The sequence below is a fragment of the Diabrotica virgifera genome, chromosome 5, assembly GCF_917563875.1.
Source record: "Diabrotica virgifera virgifera chromosome 5, PGI_DIABVI_V3a".
NCBI lineage: Eukaryota > Metazoa > Arthropoda > Insecta > Coleoptera > Chrysomelidae > Diabrotica > Diabrotica virgifera.
The window spans coordinates 215,735,382-215,756,863 of NC_065447.1; the positions used below are offsets into that span (position 1 = coordinate 215,735,382).

Consider the following 21,482-nt stretch of genomic DNA (forward strand, 5'->3'; position numbering starts at 1 on the left):
ACAGGAATGTTTCCTCTCGGCATTTGAAGAGCCGTGGTTCAGAGAATAACAGCAAGCAAGCAATAGTGATTAACTCATGTAAGCAGCAATCAGCACTTTGCTGCGATATTGGGACTCACTATCAGTGCTTATCATGTGGGAGTCCTGGGTACACGGACTCCCACACGAAATCCTACCCTGATCAATGCTGGCCAGCGTGAGGCGCTATATTGCAGCTATCTCTAACCATGTGACTGTAGCGAAATACAGAATCCTGAGCACCTATTGTACTTGAGAGAACAATGCACTCTTCTTGACTTATGCCAGAAGCTTAATAAGAGCCAATGAAAATGTCACCCAAATGGCAAAGTATTATTGCCATTGCCACTGTAATTTCTTTAACCTTTTAGAAAAAGAGCAATTACATAATATTTAACACCATTTAACTAAATACAAAAAAAAACATTTAAAAAATCAGAAAAGTACTGTGAAATAATGTGGATTTAATTTAATTTTATTAGTAAGGAATTTTGTTATATTGTTGTTTTTATTTTATCACTCTTGTTATGTTTATTTTATTTTAACAACATAATTAAGTAACATAATATAATACTGCCAAAGTAATAAATGTTTGTTGGCAAACATTTCATTTATATATGATTTCAAAGGTAAAAATAAACATAAAGAGAATATGAGTTACGATTATTTACATATTTTAGAAACTATAATAATAAATACTTGATATGCATGAAGAGATGTGTGCCAATAATATAATAGGTATATCATATGTTTGGAAAAACATATTTTGGTAATTTGTTGGTCTACACTGTCTTATAGGCTAGCGGTTTTCCCCTGAAAAGACGCTTAGAAATGGAATATACCAACTACTTTTTTCAACAGATTCGTAGGCCGGAAATTCCTTAATAACAAATAACTTATAAACAAAAAACAATTTTCTGAATCGCTGAGAATGAATTTTTTTGGGAATTTTTGCTCACTGAAATAAATACTTTTTTCTCTTGGTAATATTTTCGAAGAAAGCTTCCTTTTTCAGTTATTTGCAATTTTTTGTTGGAACAATTACTTAATTGTACTGAATAAATAGTAAATGGAACTAAAAAACTACTTTTTCTTCATTTTTCTTATACAGTCGCACCCGCTTATTAGAATACCGCTTATAGCAATATCCCGCTTTAAGGAATATAAATTTTAGATCCCAAAACGTTTCTACTAGCCATCATCAATGATCGGTTATTACAATATCCCGGTTATAGGAATACTTTTGCGTGGCACAAAGGCTATTCCAATAAGCGGGTTCAACTGTAGTTCATTCTTTCAAAGTGATTTTGTGAAATAATGTTTTTAATTCTTCTTTTAATTTCTATCCAATTGGTATCAAAAGTTGGGCAATTTCTTTGTAGGAGTCCATTTTTTTAATTCTATTTTTAAAGTTGGCCTCCTTTGGGTATAATAAATTTTTATGTACCTGGAAGGTGTCTATTAACCCTTAAACGCCCAACCTTTTTTAGGTTCCATGTACGCCCAAGGGTGGGTAAAAAATGTCCACTTCGAAAATAGCTAATATATTTATTGAGAGTTGTTGAAAATGGATTAAACTTAAGAATCTTATGCTTAATAAACACATCATCTTCTAAAATATTAATATAAACAATTTACAAACCTTACAACAAAATTACAATGTACATCAAAATTAACATACCAGTAATTCAGATTTGTCGATTTTCTCCATATTCTTTCTTTCAGCCTCCTCATTGGCGGATAATTATGTAGATTATGTAATTATACATCGATAATTATATGGATTATCTTCCTACCAACGAGAAATTATATAGAAACCTTTAGTAACAAGTTTTGCCAAGGGTGTACTTTTTATGCCCATCCATATTTAACTCAAGATGCTGCTTTTATTTTCAAAAATATTGGTAGAACAAAATTAACATTCGATAATGGGCTGTTTTTTTAACAATAAATAATTTTAAAAAAAATTAAACACGTAATAAATATGTTACAAGGGAATACGCATTAGGTGGACATTTTTTACCCACCCTTGGGCGTTTAAGGGTTAAGGTACACATTTCTTTGCTAGTCCACCACTGTTTGGAAACTTTACTACCTACAGAAATGATCCATTCATCATCCAGCATCAAAAGTCCACTGCTGAACATAGTAGTCTTCCTCTTGTTTCCAACTCTGTCTATCTTGCGCCACTCTTATCCAGTTTTTATTTAGCCTTCTTAAATCGTCAGTCTAACTGTCAAACCTGACTTGGTCTCCATTCTAATAACCTCTTTGTCCAGGTATACTATCTCTTTGAATGTAACATTCACTGGTTAATCTCCCATTAACTCGTACAGTTGATTCCAATATAATTTTTCTATGATACTTGGATGTTCAAACCGTCTGGCTTGAAACACGCTCAAAGTCCCCAGTCTAAATATCGCAAAGTCCGACCCTGTCGTTATGGGTAGAAATGAGACGGGAATCGTATTCTGCACACAAAGTGTTTTTCAACAGACCTCACGCAAAGCGAAAGATTAATATTCTTCGAAATTCTAAATGCCTAAATAGGCCACAAGGCTGTTGTTGTAGGTTGAGTGACAAAGAACTTTTATGGTTTCGGAGACATGTTTCTGAGGACTTATTTACTTTGCAACAGGATGTGTCCCATAAAATAAGAATAGTAGATATTTGCTAAGTGCTCAGTTATAGAATTCTGGGAACACAACAGAAATGCGACGCAGTAGAATTCGTGGAAACCCTTGGATGGTTACAAAAAGGACAGCGATTGTAATTGGTTGAAGAAAAAAAATCATGGCTTTAAGTGGGAGGTCTTGAGTATAATTTTCTAGCAGTCCGATTGGTAGGGAAATGTTTGGTATGATCCCTATTAGGCTATTGATTATGTACTATAGAAAGGAACTACAACGTTAACGGGGTTTTATTATTTCATATGGTCAATGAATCTCTATATATGAAAAAACCGCGGAGTGCTACTATTTAAAGGGGTGCGTTTTTGAGAAATGGGTGAATTAGTCCCTGGGCACAAGTTACATTAGGGTGAGTTCTATGCACTTTTGGTACAAACACATCTACATAAAAATTGTTCCTGGTTAAATTTCCTATCTAAATATAACTTTTTAAAGTCAAAGATACTTTTTTTTTACAAAAATATATTCAAAAGAAAAAGTATAAAGAAACCCAAAAGAAAGAAATTTTGTTTTTTGTCCCATAACTTTTGTCCACGGGGATATAGGTATAGACATTGCTTCACAGAAAAAAAACTTACATATTTTGTCTTTAAAATGATGTTTGGTAGAGGTCTTTAGGATTTACAGTTTCCGAAAGATGATTTTTTAAAGTTCGTCACTCACAGCAATTTTGGGCAATTTTCCTTGTTATTTCGCAAATATTGTTTTGTAACTTTTTTCTACGTAACTTTAGGCATAGGCAATGGTACATGTAGGAGGAATAGAAATCAATTACCTTTAAAATGTTCTATAGTATAATGTTGTACGACTTCTTTTAAAGAGGTTATCTTTTTCAACACTTTATGCTTTTAACGAGTTTTTATATTTTTTACGATTATTTTTTAAATCTCCCATTATAACTTTTTTGTCTACATTTAGGTACATATATATTATATAATAAAAAAGAAAGCTTCTTCTGTTTACTTTAAAATGGTGTATTATAAAAAATTCTACGATTATTTTTGAATAAGATATATTTTTTCAAAATGTAATAAGTACTTGCAACGATTTTTGATTTTAGGATTATTTTTTAAATTCCTCATTATAACTTTTTTATGTGATTGTGTGTTATGATTGAATCTTATTTTTTATAGGTAATATTTTGGATCCACTTGACTCGGCCGGGCAAATTTCAAAATATGGATTAATTCCAATATTTACTGTCAAAGCTCATGCACCACAAGCTTTGCTTGAAAAAATAGCATGTAAATGTACCAAAGGATGTACAAAAAACTGCAGTTGTAGGAAGATAGGAATTAGTTGTTCAATATTCTGCAAAGGGTGCATGTGCATGGGTACTAATTGTGGGAACTCTAAGATAACTGAGGTGTCAGAGGAAGATATTGAAACTAATGCTAACGAAGAGATCGACTTTGATTTTGAAATTTTTTTAAATGTCAACGTTTAAATAATTTTATCTAAAGTGATGTTTTCTAAGAAAACGTTTATGTAATTTTTGTAAAAGAAATAATTTTAATTAATACAGGTAAAAAAATATCAAAGAATCACTCGGTGTCCATTACATATTTAAATAGAGATGATACACCATTTTAAAGAACAGAAAGTAAGCCCTCTTTATTGAGCAATAAGTATAGTATATTCATGTACAAGAAAAAAAGTTATAATGAGAAATTTCAAAAATAATCGTAAATTATTTTATATATTATAAATAATAAATTTTTGAGATATTGTGCATACAAATTAAACATACGCATTACTAATCATGATTATACCTATATTTTAAAAACACTCAACATGAATTTATTAAAAACTCGACGAGATAACTCTGATTTGGTATTTGTGTTTAAATTAATAAATGGTTTAATTTGTTGTTCTGAACTTCTCCAATCTATTAATTTATATGTTCCCTCCAGAAGTCTCAGACATGTTGATTTGTTTTATATACCTTTTCATTTAACAAACTATGGTATGCATTCGCCCATTGACTACAACACTAAACAACATTGGCATTGGCAACACTAAAAATTATAAACGAGAATAACTTGGAAATGTTTGGTGTCTCCTTGGCTGCTTTTAAAAATCAGATTAAAAGAGCTTGACAGGTACTTTTTGTTTATTTGAACTGATTTGTGTAATAGATGTAATATGTGTAATGGATAACTATTAATATTTCGTTTTTGTTTAATATGTAATTAAGATTTATTTTACTCTAGTTTAGTAGATATTACAGATATTGATTTTATACTGTATGTGTTGTAATGGGGGTAATCCCGTATAAAAAAAAATTGATATACAATAAATAATTTGGCCACATTATATTTGAACTATTGTTATCCCTGACAAATGGTTAAGTCATTGCAACAGATATGCATATTTATACTATTGTGGAAATAGTTTCTCAGCAAACAAAAATTAAAATTAACCTATATTTAAATTTATCTTATTTAATAAATTAAGCAATTTTTGTATGTGTTTATTCAACTTAAATGTTTTTCTTTAGAAAAAACCAAATAATATAGCTTAAAATGACACAATATAGTTTGTATACAAATATATTGCTTGTATAACTATTATCTTTATAAATAAATCATTCAGATGTAAACATTCAAAACAGTAGTGACTTGAATGAAAGTGCCTTCAAAAATATAAAGATTACACCAAAAGTCATTTACTTTTAAATCAAACAAAAGGTTTCATTCAATCTAGAATTATTCATTAAAGCTGTTAGTAATGCACAAAAAGTAATGTTCTATTTTTATAGCTAGACATTTTCTACCTACAAATGAATTAAACATGGTGAGCAAACTGTTTGTATTAATCACGTTAAGTTTACAAAATATTTAAAAAAAGATGATTCACGAAGAGACCTATTTATTAAGACAAGTATTTATTTTATAAACATCAATTAACTCAAACAGAGTTCTTTTATTCTTTATGTGAATGGATAAAGACAACAGTGCTCACCTTAAAACTTCAAGAGTCTTGAAAAAATGCCATTAAAATTATCCACAAACGTTATTGTCACAATTTTAGACACAAAAACATTTTTATAGCCAATAATTCACTATATAAAAACATCCGACTACAACTCTACATTTCTCAATCCCCATCTTGGCTTCCAGAAAATGAATTACTGACTGACGTTTGACTTGACGTTTCACACTCACTCACACAAACTTCTGACAGACTACAAAACTCGCAAAACTCCCGGTTGATATTTGACGTTTGACGTATTCAGAGATCGAAATACCTAAGAGATTGAAGACCCAAGGCACAGAAAGAAAGAGAAGTAAGAGACCATAAGCGTATCCATGGAGCCATAAGGGTTTGCCATAGTATAAAATCTACAATGATTTAAAATAGAAATCCCAGTTTTACCCAAAACAATTCAAAGTTTTATTACTTTATCTATTACATTTAGTTTGAATCTAAGTATAATATTTGTTGAAATGAACCAGAATTATTCTGAGTAAAATAATAGGTATAATTTTTGTAGTTTACACTACTTAAGGCCGCGTCCCACCATCAAATAATTTGATCAAACGTTTGAGCAAACTGAAAGTGACAAGAAAGTGACAGTTAGTGACGTCACATCCTGAGTGTTCATTGTGGATAATAATGAAAAATTTTAATTTTAAATAAAGTACAAACAAGTTAGAAAACTCAATACAAAAAATTTGATCAATCCAGACTGATAGTGAGAGCACAGATTTTTAGAATTTCAAAAAAACTGCAATTGTGACGTCACTTTGACGTACTTCCTCAAGAGGGCTTTTCATCGATTGTCATTTGTTTCGAACTTCTGTCATGTGTCACATAATATTAATATATCTACGTCATACGTCTTTGGTTTGTATCATTGATATATACCAATAACGTACGACGTAGATATATTAATATTATGTGACACATGACAGAAGCTCGAAACAAATGACTGTGAATGAAAAGCCCTAGTACGTCAAGTTTGCTCAAACTGTTTGATCAAATTATTTGATGGTGAGACGCGGCCTTTAGTTTCTTACTCCTCAGTTACTTTACTCAGTAAGTAACTGAGAAAAAGAACAGACAACTCTATTAAACGTTACTGGGGGATACAGTTTCAACTCAGGTAGCCAGGTGTTTTTCATAGGAGGGAGTTTTATCTCCTCTCTTGTAGAATCTGCTCATGGATGGGCTGATAGCAAGAATCTGCAACGACAGGCAGAATTCGCAGTCCTGGGCTGTGCGAATGACCTAAGATAGTAATCTTATGTCGGCAAATTTAATGGCACACTTAGAGACAGAAGTAACAAGAAATATACATAGACAGAAGTAAAGCAATAAACTAGATGGGTAAATCCTATAGGGAAGTAAAGACAGTGAGACAAGAAGGAAGTGTTGGGGAAATAAAAGCCATGCGAAATGAAATATACGATATTATATTCCATTCTGCAGATATGGAAATACCAACACCAGCACTTTAAGGAGTAAAAGATGCGATAATATATCTTAAAGATCCACAAGGAAGAACTTCCTGTAGTTGGCTGTATACCATTAATTATTACAAGCGAAATTTAATAAAAAATTTTCTTCTTGTTAAAAGGTATATTAGTTTAAAAAGCCCTAAAGGGCTACAAACATATGAACAAAACGTTTTCGCTCTGTAACAAGAGCATCATCAGTGTTACAACAACATGGTGAGCCAACCAAAAAAATACAAAGGTCAAAGCCTTTCAAAAAACTGACAAAAGTCTTATATAAATGAATACATCGAAAAATCCAAAGGATGGATACAATTCCTAAGGATACGGCCCTAGGGCAACATATGACTCCCACACGTTGTAAGTGGGTCAAAAGGTAACTAGGTCATTATCTTATAAGAGGTGGCAGGCAACTCAACACGCAACTCAGTTTTTTCGCAAGTAAATACGTATTTTCTGAAAAAAAAATTATATAATAAACTTACAATCATAAAATGTATAAAAAACATAAAAAAATAAAAGTTTCCATTGGGGTTCGAACCCGCTTATCAGCGCAGTTAATATTGAAATTCATTCACCTTAAACTTTTACCCACGGAGACCATGTATCATCATGTGCGAAGATCAACTAACTAAACGGATTAAACTTTTGACGGTTCTGAATTTAACCAAATTATTTTGATTTTGAATTGAAATTATTTAGAATTGAAAGAAATATTAGAATACAACAAAACATAGAGTAAGAAAACAATATATTAGGTGAATATTGATAGAAATTTTGATGGTAATCAAATTATGTAAATCAAAGCATTACATACTATTTTAGTAGGTTCTTTTTAAATTTTCCAAATAGGTAGCTCCTACCTATGAAATTTTTTATTAGGATACTGAAACATTTACAATTATTACGTACCTGCCGCTTTTAAAAACTATTTAAAAAGTCACTACAATATTATAAACTTGCATTTTTCTCTGCCATCATAACAATAAAAACTAATAAACAATGCTAATATACACAACATTAATTTGTTTATCCAAAATCTCCATATTGAACAATTATTGACAGATGATTTTAACACTCAATCAGATCCCGTATAACGTTTATACGCTGTGAGCTTCGCTGGTGTCGCTCCTGGCGGATTACTAATCAACTTTCACTGGTAATTTTTAAATTTATTATTTAATTGTTATCGCTTAATATTTACAACGCAAAAAAGTAATTAAATTATAATCGATTTTTTTAAGATTTTGCTAATCATTTTGACGTTCTATTGATAAAATATGAATTTATTACTTCGGATACTTTCACAATTATCGTGTAGATGGCGGTAAGATTAATATATTAATTTATAATTAGATATTACGGAACATTAAAAAAACTTAAATTCAGTATTTAAAACGTATTGTATATTTAAGGTAAAAATATATAACACAGCTTTGACAAACTAATACTTTTTATAATTAATGTTTTTAATTTTAATTTTAAATTAATCACTTTGACATTTATGTCAAATTTCCAGTAATCGTTTACAGACTTGTCACTACTGGCGCTCGCGAATTTGTAAATATCCCTTCTACGTACGAGCTCACAGCGTATACGCTCTGAGCTTCGCTGGTGGCGCTCCTAGCGGATTACTAGAATTATCTTTCACCGGTAATTTTTAAATTTATTATTTAATTGTTATTGTTTGATTTTTTAAAGATTTTGCTAATCATTTTGACGTTCTATTGATAAAATATTAATTTCTTACTTCGGATACTTTCACAATTATCGTGTAGATGGCGCTAAGATTTTTAGATTAAATTATAATTACATATTACGGAACATTAAAAAAACTTAAATTCAGTATTTAAAACGTAAGTATATTTAAGGTAAAAATATATACCACAGCTTTGACCAACTAATATTTTTTATAATTAATGTTTTTAATTTTAATTTTACATTAATCACTTTGACATTTATGTCAAATTTCCGGTAAACGTTTACAGACTTGCCACTACTGGCGCTCGAGAATTTGTAAATATCCCCTCTACGTACGAGCTCACAGCGGAGCGCATGCGCGCAGAATTATGAAATTTTATTCTCAATCGCGCCTAAAGAAATATAACTTCAATAAAATAGAGGTACAGCAAAATTGTTACATATTGACATATATATTTATCCGAGAAATATAAGTAAAAACTTCTACTTCTCAGATATCCAGAAAATATATTGTTCTACATTTTTATATAAGGGAATTTGTAACGATGATTTTGAAAGCTCGAACAAATATTTTGTTCTCAATGACAAGTAAATTAAAAAACTATAATGGTACCTGTTTTTAAAACTTTAGTAGTTTTCTTTTTCTAAATTGTTCATGATAGTCATAGGATAGGAAGAACACAACTTATCCTTTAGCAAATTAAAAATAAACCGTTAGATACGCCAATGATGTTTGCGTTATCGTTTTTGGACTACCGGTCGTCCCCACTCCACATTTCCATTTCCATAACGTAGAGAACTAGAACGTAAAACGTAGAAGAAAATGACGTTCTGACGTCGTACGTGTAATGTTGACAGTTGTTTGATAACATGTTCTTGATATATTTTTATCAAATTTTATTACAAAATTATTAATAACTATTAGTTTAAATAGGCACTAAATAAAATTAGTCAAATACGAACAAAAATAAAGTAAGTACAAGCTGTTTGAATTAAGTTCACTTCGCTTATCCTTGAACTGACACGGATTTCCTTGAATTCATCAATATTTCAATATGTATGGTATCATTACATATTGTACTATAAATTAAATGTATTCAGATTAGCCAATATATCTATTACATAAAATGTATTCTATTCTGAGGATAAAGGGTGGTTAATCTAAATTTAGAAATCAAATAATTTTACAGTTTCTATTGTATTATTTTGCTTATTATTGTAATTAAACATTATATTATCATGTATTTATTCGAATTTTTACAGTAGATTGTTGACATTGATGTTTTTAATATGTAGCTAATTTCACTTTTGATACAATGTGAGTACAAAACATACTCTGTATCATTGTGCAAAATTCCTTAACCCCTTCGCGCCGGATCGTCATACAGCAAGTCGCACCTTATATACGGATTCGCGCGCTTACCCAGTGGCGAATGCCAGCTCATGATGCACCTGTGTGCATCACCGTACGTAGCGGACAGTGAAGCATGATGCACACGGATGCATCACCATACTGAAGGGGTTAAAACACTTCTTCTTTTGGTGCCTATTCGTTTCGAATATTGGCAATCATTCTGGCCTGGCTAAAATTATTTTATTAACTGATGCTTTAAATAGATTAGTTGTTGTTGTGGAGAACCATTTCCTCAGGTTCTTTAACCATGATATTCTTCTTCTCCATAGACCTGGCTTTCCGTATACTTTGCCTTGAAGGATTATTTTCAGTAATCTGTATGTAGTGCCGTTTCTCAGTATGTGTCCGAGATATTCTAACTTTCTCTTTTTAATTGTAAACATCACTTCTCTTTCTTTCCCCATTCTTCTTAGTATGGTCTCGTTGGTTATCTTGTCCGTCCATGATGTCCTTAGGATTCGCCTGTATAGCCACATCTCGAAGGATTCCAGTTTTTTCTCCATCGCTTCAGTGAGTTTCCAGGATTCAAGCCTTACTTTTATCTCCAGATTAAGGTTGTGGCTTTTAAAGAGTTTGGCCATGTTGTTGAATGCACTCCTAGCCTTCTCTATTCTACATTTTACTTCTTGTGAGTGATCCCATTGTTCTTTTACTATTGTTCCAAGATAGGTACGGGGGGTTCAAGTATTACGTAACGCAGGTTGGGGGGAGGGGGGTCAAAAATCTTCAAAAATTGAACGCCCCCTATACTGTTTTACTCAGTTTACTGGTGTATTCTTGATAAGCAGTTGGATGTCTCTAATTTTATTTTTGCTGATGATCATAAATTTAGTTTTTGATATGTTTGCTTGTAGTCCAAATCTTTCACTTACTTCATTTCTTTGTTTATGAGATGCTGTAAACTGTTCAAACTGTCTGCAAAAATAACGGTGTTGTCTGTGTTTAGGCGTTCATTTAGGAGTATTCCATGTTCGCAATTTTCCAAGGCTTCACTAAATATTTCCTCTGAATATAGATTAAATAATATAGGTGAAAGTATACATCTTTGTCTAACGCCTCGCAGAATCTGGATAGCTTCTCCAGATGGATAGGCCTAGCAATATTTAGCAATATATCTGGATAGTCCATCTCCAAGCTTTGTTCTTATTGTGACTGATTGAGTATAAATTTTGTATTATACGCTGGTCTTTATCATCCATTTGGGCTTTTGTTAGAACATCTATCATTTTTCGGTATTGAACTGTATCAAATGCTTTTTGGTAGTCCACAAAGCAGGTGTAAATATCGCAAGTCATATCTCTGCATCTTTGTAATAATACCTGTAGACTAAACAGTGCATCTCTTGTACCGATGCCTTTCATGAATCCAAACTGTGTGTCTTGTATTCTCTCTTCGCAAAGCTTGTATATTCTGCAATGTATAATTTCAAGAAAAAGTTTTAATGTATGGCTCATTTACAGTATTGAGGAATTTTTAAATTTTTAATGTGTTTCTTGTAATGTAATTTTCTTAATGTAAATTTTAATGTACTAAATTTTTAATGTGTTTACATTTGTATAACATATAATACTTCATTGACTAGTCAGATAAATTTATGTAATGTGTATACATTGTATAAATTTCTAGATGAATAAATTCTATCTATCTATCTATCTATCTATTAGACTTATTTCCTATATTCTCCGAACTTTTTCTCTACCTCTTTCTTTGGTAATGTAATAAATTTTGAAACTAGCCAATCTTTTGGAATATTACCTGTATCATAGATATTATTGAAGATTTTACATAGTATTCCTTAAAGATTCATCATCAAGAAGTTTAAGAAATTCAGACTATACTGCGTCTGGTACTAGGGCTCTCATTTCTTTTAGTTATATTATGGCTGCTCTTATTTCTGTCACTATTGTTTGTTTTTTAACCAAAAGGAGTGATTCAAATTTACCACGCCGTAATGCTTGTTTCTAATTGGTCCAACCGCAGGCAAGTTTACTCCACTGTTATTAAATTTTGATACTAATGACATTTATGAAATTTTGGCACTTCTGTCATTTTATAGGTTAATTAAGTATATCAGCGATTTTTTGTGTTTTCTGCGTTATTCCTTTAATTTTTAGATTTTTAGTCTACTTTTATATAAAATCAGTTGTTTTTAGAACTCTAGCGATGTGTTAGTATAATATAATATGTATGGATTATCATCGAAAGCTGATATGATCAACGAAAAAAGAAGAGACTGATGGAAACTATCGCAGCAAAAAGCTTAATCCCAGACTATCAATTTGGGTTTCATCAGAAACACTCGACAGTAGAACAAGTGCATCGTGTTGTTAACACAATCATCAAAGCATTCGAAGATAAAAGTTACTGTGAATCAGCTTTTTTGGATGTCAGCAAAGCCTTTGACAAGGTGTGGCATGAGGGACTCCTTTACAAATTAAAAACCCAGCTACCAACAACAATATATTTGATTCTAAAATCCTACTTGAAGAAAGATACTTCAGAGTCAGATATGAAAATAAAGTAACTAAACTACGCATCATCAAATCAGGAGTCCCACAAGGGAGTGTCTTAGGCCCAGTCTTATACCTACTCTTCACAGCTGATCTGCCATGTACTGATGACACAGTCACCTCTACTTTTGCTGATGACACAGCTATATTAGCAGTAAACAGAAATCCTGAAGTAGCAGCGACAACACTACAAACCAGTCTCAACAATATAGCAACGTGGCAAGGAAATGGCGAATTACAATAAATGAAAGTAAATCTGCACACATAACATTCACAAAATGCCATGGTGAAACGCCAAGCATCACATTCACCAATGAACGAATACCTAAGACAGACAGCATAAAATGTTTGGGGATACACCTGGACAAACATCTAACCTGGCTTACCCACATATGGAAAAAAGAAAGCAGCCGGATACTAAATGGAAAAAGCTGTACTGGCTCCTTGGCAGAAAATCACAATTATCATTGTGGAACAAATTAGTAGCTTACAATATCGTTCTCAAACCAGTATGGACCTATGGAATCCAGTTATGGGGAACAGCATCTAAATCGAACATTGCTATCATCGAGAGATTCCAGTCAAAAGCCCTGCGCAGTATAGTAGGTGCTCCTTGGTTCGTAACAAACCGAGACATTTATAATGATCTAGAGATGCAAACAGTTACTGCAATGACCAAACAGCTTAGCACAAACTACCTAAGACGCTTAGAGCAACATCCAAACACACTGGCAGTTAATCTGCTTGACAACAGTGAAGAAACCCGAAAGCTGAAAATAAGAACACCCTTGGATCTACCAGTCTAACAGCAATAATTGTACATATGAAATTAATTTTAAATTGTGATAGTTTTATTTTATTTTTTAATATCAATGTAATAATGGAAAGTTACAAATTTTTATTGTTTTTAACATAAATGTAAGAATGTAAAAGTGCATACAGAGAGTGGATCATTGGACAAACTCTCTCTTATGACATTGTACCAATCAACATGTATGCTTATTGTTATTATATGATGTAACAGATTGCAAAAATAAACATTAAACAAAAAAAGCAATAAAATTGCTGGTAAATAACTTTTCCTTGTATTTTGCTAATTAGCCCAGAGTATGTATTGTATATTGTATATTACATTTAATTAAGGAAATTTTTATATTTATTGTTAGTAGGATTTCTATTTGAATTTGAATATTTATTTTATTGTGGTTATTTCATCCAATATGAGATCTTTTTGTTGTCCTCCAATGCAAAAGTAATATTTTGTTTTCTTTAAACCTAATACTGGTAAAAAAACTGATAAAGATATAATTTAATAATTATAAAGAATATAATTTCAAGGGTTTGGTTTGTTTTAGGTTATTTGAATTATGGCTGAGCAAACGGAAGACTTCAATGATGGAGAAGAATCAAGAGGTAATGATAGAATAAAAAATAGTCACAATGTTGATATTGTTGTTTTTTTTTGTGAAATTAACAATAATAATATACCCACATTGTTATTTTTTTTATATATTGCATATAGAGCTTATTTAAATTTGCAGGTAGGTTTTAAAGATTGTATTGCTCTTCAAGGTATTCTCAATTCTCAATGAAGTTGTTTCGGTTCACTTCTCTGATACCCTTATTTCTACCATTGCCACTCAAGCTTTAGTAAAAGGTTTTAATTATTCTGTTACACCAAGCAACATTCCAATTCAGACATTTGTCTGGCAAACTAAAGAAACCATCTCCAATTTACCTTCCGAGTATGCTGAAATAGCTGGACAATATATCGCTAGTTCTTAAAAACCTTCCCCCTCCAAATATTAACCAATCCAAGAGAAAAGCCCTGAAAGAACTTAACTAAAATCAACCCTCGCTTCTTTTTAATACTGTGAACTACAAACCAATTCTTAATAATTCAACAACTTACGTAGAGAGAACAACAAATGCCATCATCAATAAAACCGCCCTTCCTGTTAATAAAAAACAGACTCTCACTCCTTATTAATACTCTGGACTACAAACCAATTCTTAATAATCCAATAACCTACCTAGAGAAAACAACAAATGCCATCATCAATAAAACCGCCCTTCCTGATGATAAAAAACAAACAATTCACCAGTAAAAGTCTTCTAGGGCACCTCGAATATATGGTCTATCTAAAATCTTCCTTTATTTATTTATTTATTTAATATGCTCTACAGGCCTTATAGGCCTAGGGCTCTACGATCTAATAACCTAGGGCTCGCTCTTCCTTTACTGATTAATTTTATCATCTGCATATATCAGATTATATATTTATTTATTTGTTTTATATTCCAGATCATGAAGAAATTGACTATGTTAGTCCAGAGATAATATATCTGGAAGATAATGGCGATAATACAGAACTAAAGGGTTTCACTCATCTAGGCCCTCTTGTAGAATACATCTATGATGAAACTGCGATAGTAGAATATAATGACCATCAGTACACTGAGCTTGACTACGCTACCCAAGACAATTCTGAACATATTATACAAGATGTATGTTCAACAGAAATCAATGATGATAGCAGTGATTTAATTCAACCAATGATGCCATTTTTTTTATCTTCTCAAGTTTTTGCTACTGGCGAGGAGCAAGATCCAAACGATGGGGTAAATTTCATATTAAAATGTTTTAGTAGAATTATAGTATTTATAATGTCAGTTGAAGCATTTCATTCTGACGTGATTTATAAGGGAAGTTCAATATCACATTTACTGGTAAATTGGTAATCAAGAATAAATTATAAATATCCTCAACAATGTTTCAAATGTTTTTGAACAATCTCCATATAGTCTTATGTAGAGAGAACAACAAATGCCATTTATAAATTTATTTTTAAACGTCATCCGAATAGGAGGACGAAATGTACCCATCTGCTTGCGGGATGAAACATTTTTTTTTATTAAATTTCATACATAGACAAACACGACCAGCATGGGTTGCCTATCAAAATCGTGTCATAGCTATCCTTAAGGGGGGCCGTAGGGGTTGAAATCAACATTTCAAGCACATTTTTGTGAATTTTTTTTGAAAGTATGATAGAATTATTTTATTTTTAAATTAAATAAACGTATTCAGTATAATTCAAAGAATACTAAAAAAAATTCAAGGAAAAATATTAAAAAATAAGCCAACGGTGGCAAATTTTTGAACACACCTCGAAAAAAAAAATAGATTTTGCGGTGGACATCCGAACTTACCATTGGATCATGGTAAACAAAAAATTCAAAAAGATTTTATTAGTTTATATGTTTATCGAGATAACTCTGTCGAGTTTTTTTAGTTATAACGATTTTTGACTTTTTGGTATCACCCAGAAATCAAAACGAAATTTTTTGCACAAAAAAGGGCGAAAATCAACATATTTATTATTGTTAAATAAAAAATATGTAAGCATAAAACAAAAAATATTTCGACAGTGTTACCTTAGGGAATGTCTAAAGAAAAAATATACAGAATTCCAGGTGGGTCTGTCAAGTAGTTTTTGAGTTACAATGTCTACAGCCTTTGAAAAAAGCAGTGTTTTGAGGAAAAAGCGTTTAAAGTATTGTCAACTTTTATTTTCAATTTCTGTTTTATTTTCAGTTGAAATTCTTTTTTTTTTGAATCGCAGAGTAATTTACAAAAGAAAATGAGAACAGCTGTTGACCGTTGTTCATTACGTTCAAGTGTGCTGACGCGAACCTGCTGCAAAGCGAGTCGAAGATAGGGATGTTCAACACTATCTCCCTACCTTCGACTTTTGCAGCATCTTCGCGCCAGCGCGCTTGAGCGTAGTGAGAAACGGTCAACAACTGTTCTCATTATCTTTTGTAAATTACCCCGCGATTCAAAAACATATTCCGGTGTGCATCACTTTACACGATTTGACAGACAAAAAAATTGAAAATAAAAGTTGACTTAAATACTTTAAAAGCGTTTTTCTTAAAACTGCTTTTTTCAAAGCCTGTAGACATTGTAACTCAAAAACTACTTGACCAATTCACCTGCAATTTTGTACATATTTTCTTTAGACATTCCTCGAGGTAACACTGTCGAGATATTTTTTGTTTTATGCTTATATTTTGTTTCACAATAATAAATATGTTGATTTTCACTCTTTTTCTGTAAAATATTTCGTTGTTTTGACTTCTGAGTGATACTAAAAAGTTAAAGAGCATTAAAACTAAAAAAACTTGATAGCGTTACCTCGAGAAACTCATAAGCTAATAAAATCTTTTTGAATTTTTTGTCTACCATGATATAATTTTAAATGATAAATTCTGATGTCCACCGCAAAATTCATTGTTTTTTTGAGGTTTCTTTAAAAATTTGCCACTGTTGGCTCATTTTTCAATATTTTTTCTTGAATTTTTTTTAATATTCTTTGAATTATACTTAATATGGATATTTAATTGAAAAATAAAATTATTCTCTTATACTTTCAAAAAAAAAAAAAAAAAATTCACAAAAAAATGTTGATTTCAACCCCTACGGCCCCCCTTTAAGGATAGCTATGACACGATTTTGATAGGTAACCCATGCTGGTCGTGTTTGTCTATGTATGAAATTTAATAAAAAAAAATTGAAGGCACTCGTGGGAGTACTGACAGAAGTGAAAACTTCTTATAGTATATAAATTACGAGCTCAATCCTTTTTCCCCATTCAAAAAGAAGTTCTATACTTATGTCTTATACGCGAAGCGTATGCCCTGTGCTATTTATGAATACATATACATAATTAATATACGTACAAAATTTATTTCAGCGAAGTGATGATCGCAAATTCAATACTTTTTCCCCATCCAAGAAGTGCACAACGTCCCTAAAGAAATTTTCAATTCAAAAATTTATTTCGTCGAAGCGATGACGGTCGCTAATTTAATACTTTTTCCCCATCCAAAAAGTACACAACGTCCCTCATGAAGTTTTCACTTCAAATATTTACTTAGTCGAAGCGATGATGGTCGCCTGTTTAATACTTTTCCCCATCCAAAAAGTGCACAACGTGCCTAAAGAAATTTACACTTCAAAAATTTATTTCGTCGAAGCGATGACGGTCGCGATGACGGTCCCTAATTAAATACTTTTCCCCCATTAAAAAAGTTCACAACGTCCATAAAGAAATTTTCACTTCAAAAATTTATTTCGTCGAAGCGATGAGAGTCGCTAATTTAATATTTTTCCCCATCCAAAAACTGCACAACGTCCCTCAAGAAGTTTTCACTTTAAATATTTATTTCGTCGAAGCGATGACGGTCGCTAATTTAATACTTTTTCCCATCCAAAAAGTGCACAACGTCCCTAAAGAAGTTTTCTTCAAAAATTTATTTTGTCGAAGCGATGACGGTTGCGATGACGGTCCCTAATTCAATACTTTTCCCCCATCCAAAAAGAGCACAACGTCCCTAAAGAAGTTTTCACTTCAAAAATGTATTTCGTCGAAGTGATGACGGTCGCGATGACAGTCGCTAATTCAATACTTTTTCCCCATCTAAAAAGTACACAATGTCCCCAAAAGAAGTTTTCACTTCAAAAATTTATTTCGCCGAAGCGAGGACGCTCGCTAATTCAATACTTTTTCCCCATCTAAAAAGTGCACAACGTCCCTAAAGAAATTTTCACTTCAAAATTTTATTTCGTCGAAGCGATGACGGTCGCTAATTTTATACTTTTTTCCCCATCCAAAAAGTGCAAAACAACCCTCAAGAAGTTTTCACTTCAAAAATTTATTTCTTCGAAGCGATGACGGTCGCCAATACTTTTTCCCATCCAAAAAATGCACAACGTCCTTAAAGAAGTTTTCACTTCAATACATATACGTACAAAGAGATGACGGTCGCAATGACGATCGCGAAATAAATCCTTTTTCCCCATTCAAAAATAGGTTTTACATTTATTTTTAATTTAAATACTTCTATACAATTTATGTATAGATACACATAATATAGATACGTACAAAATTTATTTCGCCGAAGAGATGACGGTCGCGATGACGGTCGCGAAATAAATCCTTTTTCCCCCATCCTAAAATAGGTTTTACATTTATTTTAGATTTAAATACTTCTTCTATACAATTTATATACTGGGTTGGGATAAAGTATGGAACCAAGCAAATATCTTTGTAACGAAAAAAACAATATTTATGAAACTTTGTATGCAAGTACAGTGACGCAAAAGGCATCTGTTGCCATATTTTTTGTTACTATTCCACTTCCGGTTTCACCGGAAATACCCCTAACTTATTTAATTTAAATGGGACACCCTATATATTTTTGCGGATTTTACAAGAACTTGTTATTTTTAATTCATACATACCAAATTTGGTAGAAAAAATTTGTTAAAAAGTGTCTGTAGATAATTTTTTGTATTAATACAACGTAATAGGAAATAAACGAGTACCATCTATACTGTAGACTAAAATTGTTGTTTACATGCACTGCATGACTTATTTGAATTTAGTATAGTAGGTAAAACTGTTACTGAACTAATTTACAGAAATAAGTTGTATCAAAAATGGTTCATTAAAGTGGAAAAGATCAAATTGAAATATTAATGATAATAGGTTATGGTGAATTTTCATTTTTTGGAAGTGAATTTTCCAAATCCATGGATTGGACGTAGAGGATTCATTGAGTGGTCCGCTTGTTCTCCGGACCTTAACCCGTTAGATTTATTTCTTTGGGTTATCTAAAATTACGTGTTTACGTTAGGCGACCAACATGCTTGCAGGATTTGAGACAAAGAATAATAATTGATGAATGTGAACTAATACGTGGAGAAATCTTGCAAAAAGTGACTCACGAATTTATTTATAGGCTTGCACGTTGTCAGGAGGTGAACAACAAACATTTTCAACATTTGAAATTATTTTTTTTTATTTTTAATATCATTGGTCTAACGTAAATAAATTAACCTATTTTTTAACTGTTAAGAGATTTATTTCTTGTTTTAATAGTTTTTCTTCCAAACTTGGTATGTATGAATTAAAAATAACAAGCTCTTTTAAAATCTGCAAAAATATACAGGGTGTCCCATTTAAAGTAAATAAGTTAAGGGTATTTCCGGTGAAACCGGAACTGGAGTAGTAACAAAAAATATGGCATCAGATGCCTTTTTCGTCACTGTACTTGCATGCAAAGTTTCATAAATATTGTTCTTTTCGTTTCAAAGATATTTGCTTGGTTCCATACTTTATCCCAACTCTGTATACATACAAATAATATATAGCATAAGCGATGACGATCGCAATGACGGTCGCGATGACGGTCGCGAACTCACTGCTTTTTCCCCTATCAAAAAATCGCACAACGTCGCTAAAGAAGTTTTCACTTCAAAAATGTTTCATCCGGCAAGCAGATGGGTACATTTCGACCTCCTATTCGGATCCCGTACTAATACTTCATAGCAGGGAGATAGCATAAACACAGAATAAAAGTTAATTGAGTTTCCTATGGCCCATTTGACTATTCACTACCCGGTACATATTTTACGGAAATTCTTAAATCAACTTTTGGCCATTTTTTTGGAATCTTATCTCACTGTGCAAAGGCACCATCCTCGCCTATTTTAGAGCTAAAGAATAGACTTCTATCAATTGATGAGACTGCTGTTTTGTTTGGTTCCGTGTATCTGTTTAATTCATTATAGCGAATCAACGTTTATTTGTTTATATTATTTTTACAGTATTAAGTTTATAACAATAATAATATTTTAGGAAACGATCATTCTTCAAGTGGAAAATGAAGAAGAAGAAGTAGTAGAGCAAAGGAAACCTATCCCTGATGAAGTTAAATCTTCTACTTTACAATTACTTCTGTGTTCAAGCAAAACCAACTCTGTCTTAGATACATACATATGCGAGGTGTGTTCAATTTGCTACGGTTGCTTAAACTGTTTGAAATCCCACTATGAAACCATGCACTTGGGAAACACTTTCATAGCACATTACAAATGTAAATATTCCACCCATATTAGCAAAGGCCTATGCTGTCCAGTTTGCGAGCTGACTTTTAATACGAAGAGTGAAACTATGGATCACTATATAACCCACGCAGTGGCTTGTGATATATGCGGCTCCGGTTTCGATAGACAGCAATATTTATCAGAACATCGTAGAAAAGTACACAATAAGGGCGATTTTGATGTAATATATGATTGTGAAATTTGTAGGGGCAATTTTCAGTATCCAAGTGGATTGAGTAAGCATTACCAGGTAATGTATTTTTTTAAGTTATACTTCTTTAGGCGCGTTGGGTGTAAATTTATATGTGCGCGAATTCATCAAAAGTCTTGGTCCTGAGCGCAGCTCAAACGTTATATGGGCTCAGATTGGGTAATTACAATGACCTGTCAACAATTGTTCAATATGTCGGTTATGGGTAAACAAATGTTGTGTATATTAGTTTTTATTGTTGTGAGGACAGAGAAAAAAGCAAGTTTATAATTGTAGTGACTTTTTAAATAGTTTTTAAAAGCAACAGGTACATAATTATTGTAAATGTTTCAGTATTGTAATAAAAAATTACATAGGTACTTACCTATTTGGAAAATGTATGTAGAGTTACGATCACTGAATAGTTCACATAGGGGAGTGCAATTAGAACGAATAGATACAATGTTTCGGAAAAAATCAAACAAGGTTATATTTTTCTAAAACATTTTTTGTTAGTTAAAGTAAAAAGTTCTACTCACAAA

General features: G+C 31.8%; 2 protein-coding genes across 5 annotated transcripts in view; one reads left to right on the forward strand and one right to left on the reverse strand.

Annotated features, from left to right (window-relative positions):
* The window catches only part of LOC126885284 (kalirin), a 1,143,465-nt gene extending 1,137,605 nt beyond the window's left edge, over window positions 1-5,860 (reverse strand). For 3 of the 4 annotated variants that reach the window (XM_050651791.1, XM_050651792.1, XM_050651789.1), the window contains exon 1: window positions 5,673-5,858. The gene's annotated coding sequence lies outside the window, so the exon portion shown is untranslated. Of the gene's footprint in view, window positions 1-5,672 lie in introns of all 4 variants that reach the window. The other variant, XR_007698367.1, reaches the window with a different exon arrangement.
* Window positions 5,861-9,682: 3,822 nt separating this feature from the next.
* The window catches only part of LOC114334984 (juvenile hormone epoxide hydrolase-like), a 98,633-nt gene continuing 86,833 nt past the window's right edge, over window positions 9,683-21,482 (forward strand). The window contains exons 1-4 of the mRNA XM_050650616.1: window positions 9,683-9,841; window positions 14,149-14,206; window positions 15,099-15,415; window positions 20,503-21,000. Of these exons, the coding sequence (XP_050506573.1) occupies window positions 14,161-14,206; window positions 15,099-15,415; window positions 20,503-21,000 (861 nt within the window). The 5' untranslated portion in view covers window positions 9,683-9,841; window positions 14,149-14,160. The remainder of the gene's footprint in view (window positions 9,842-14,148; window positions 14,207-15,098; window positions 15,416-20,502; window positions 21,001-21,482) is intronic.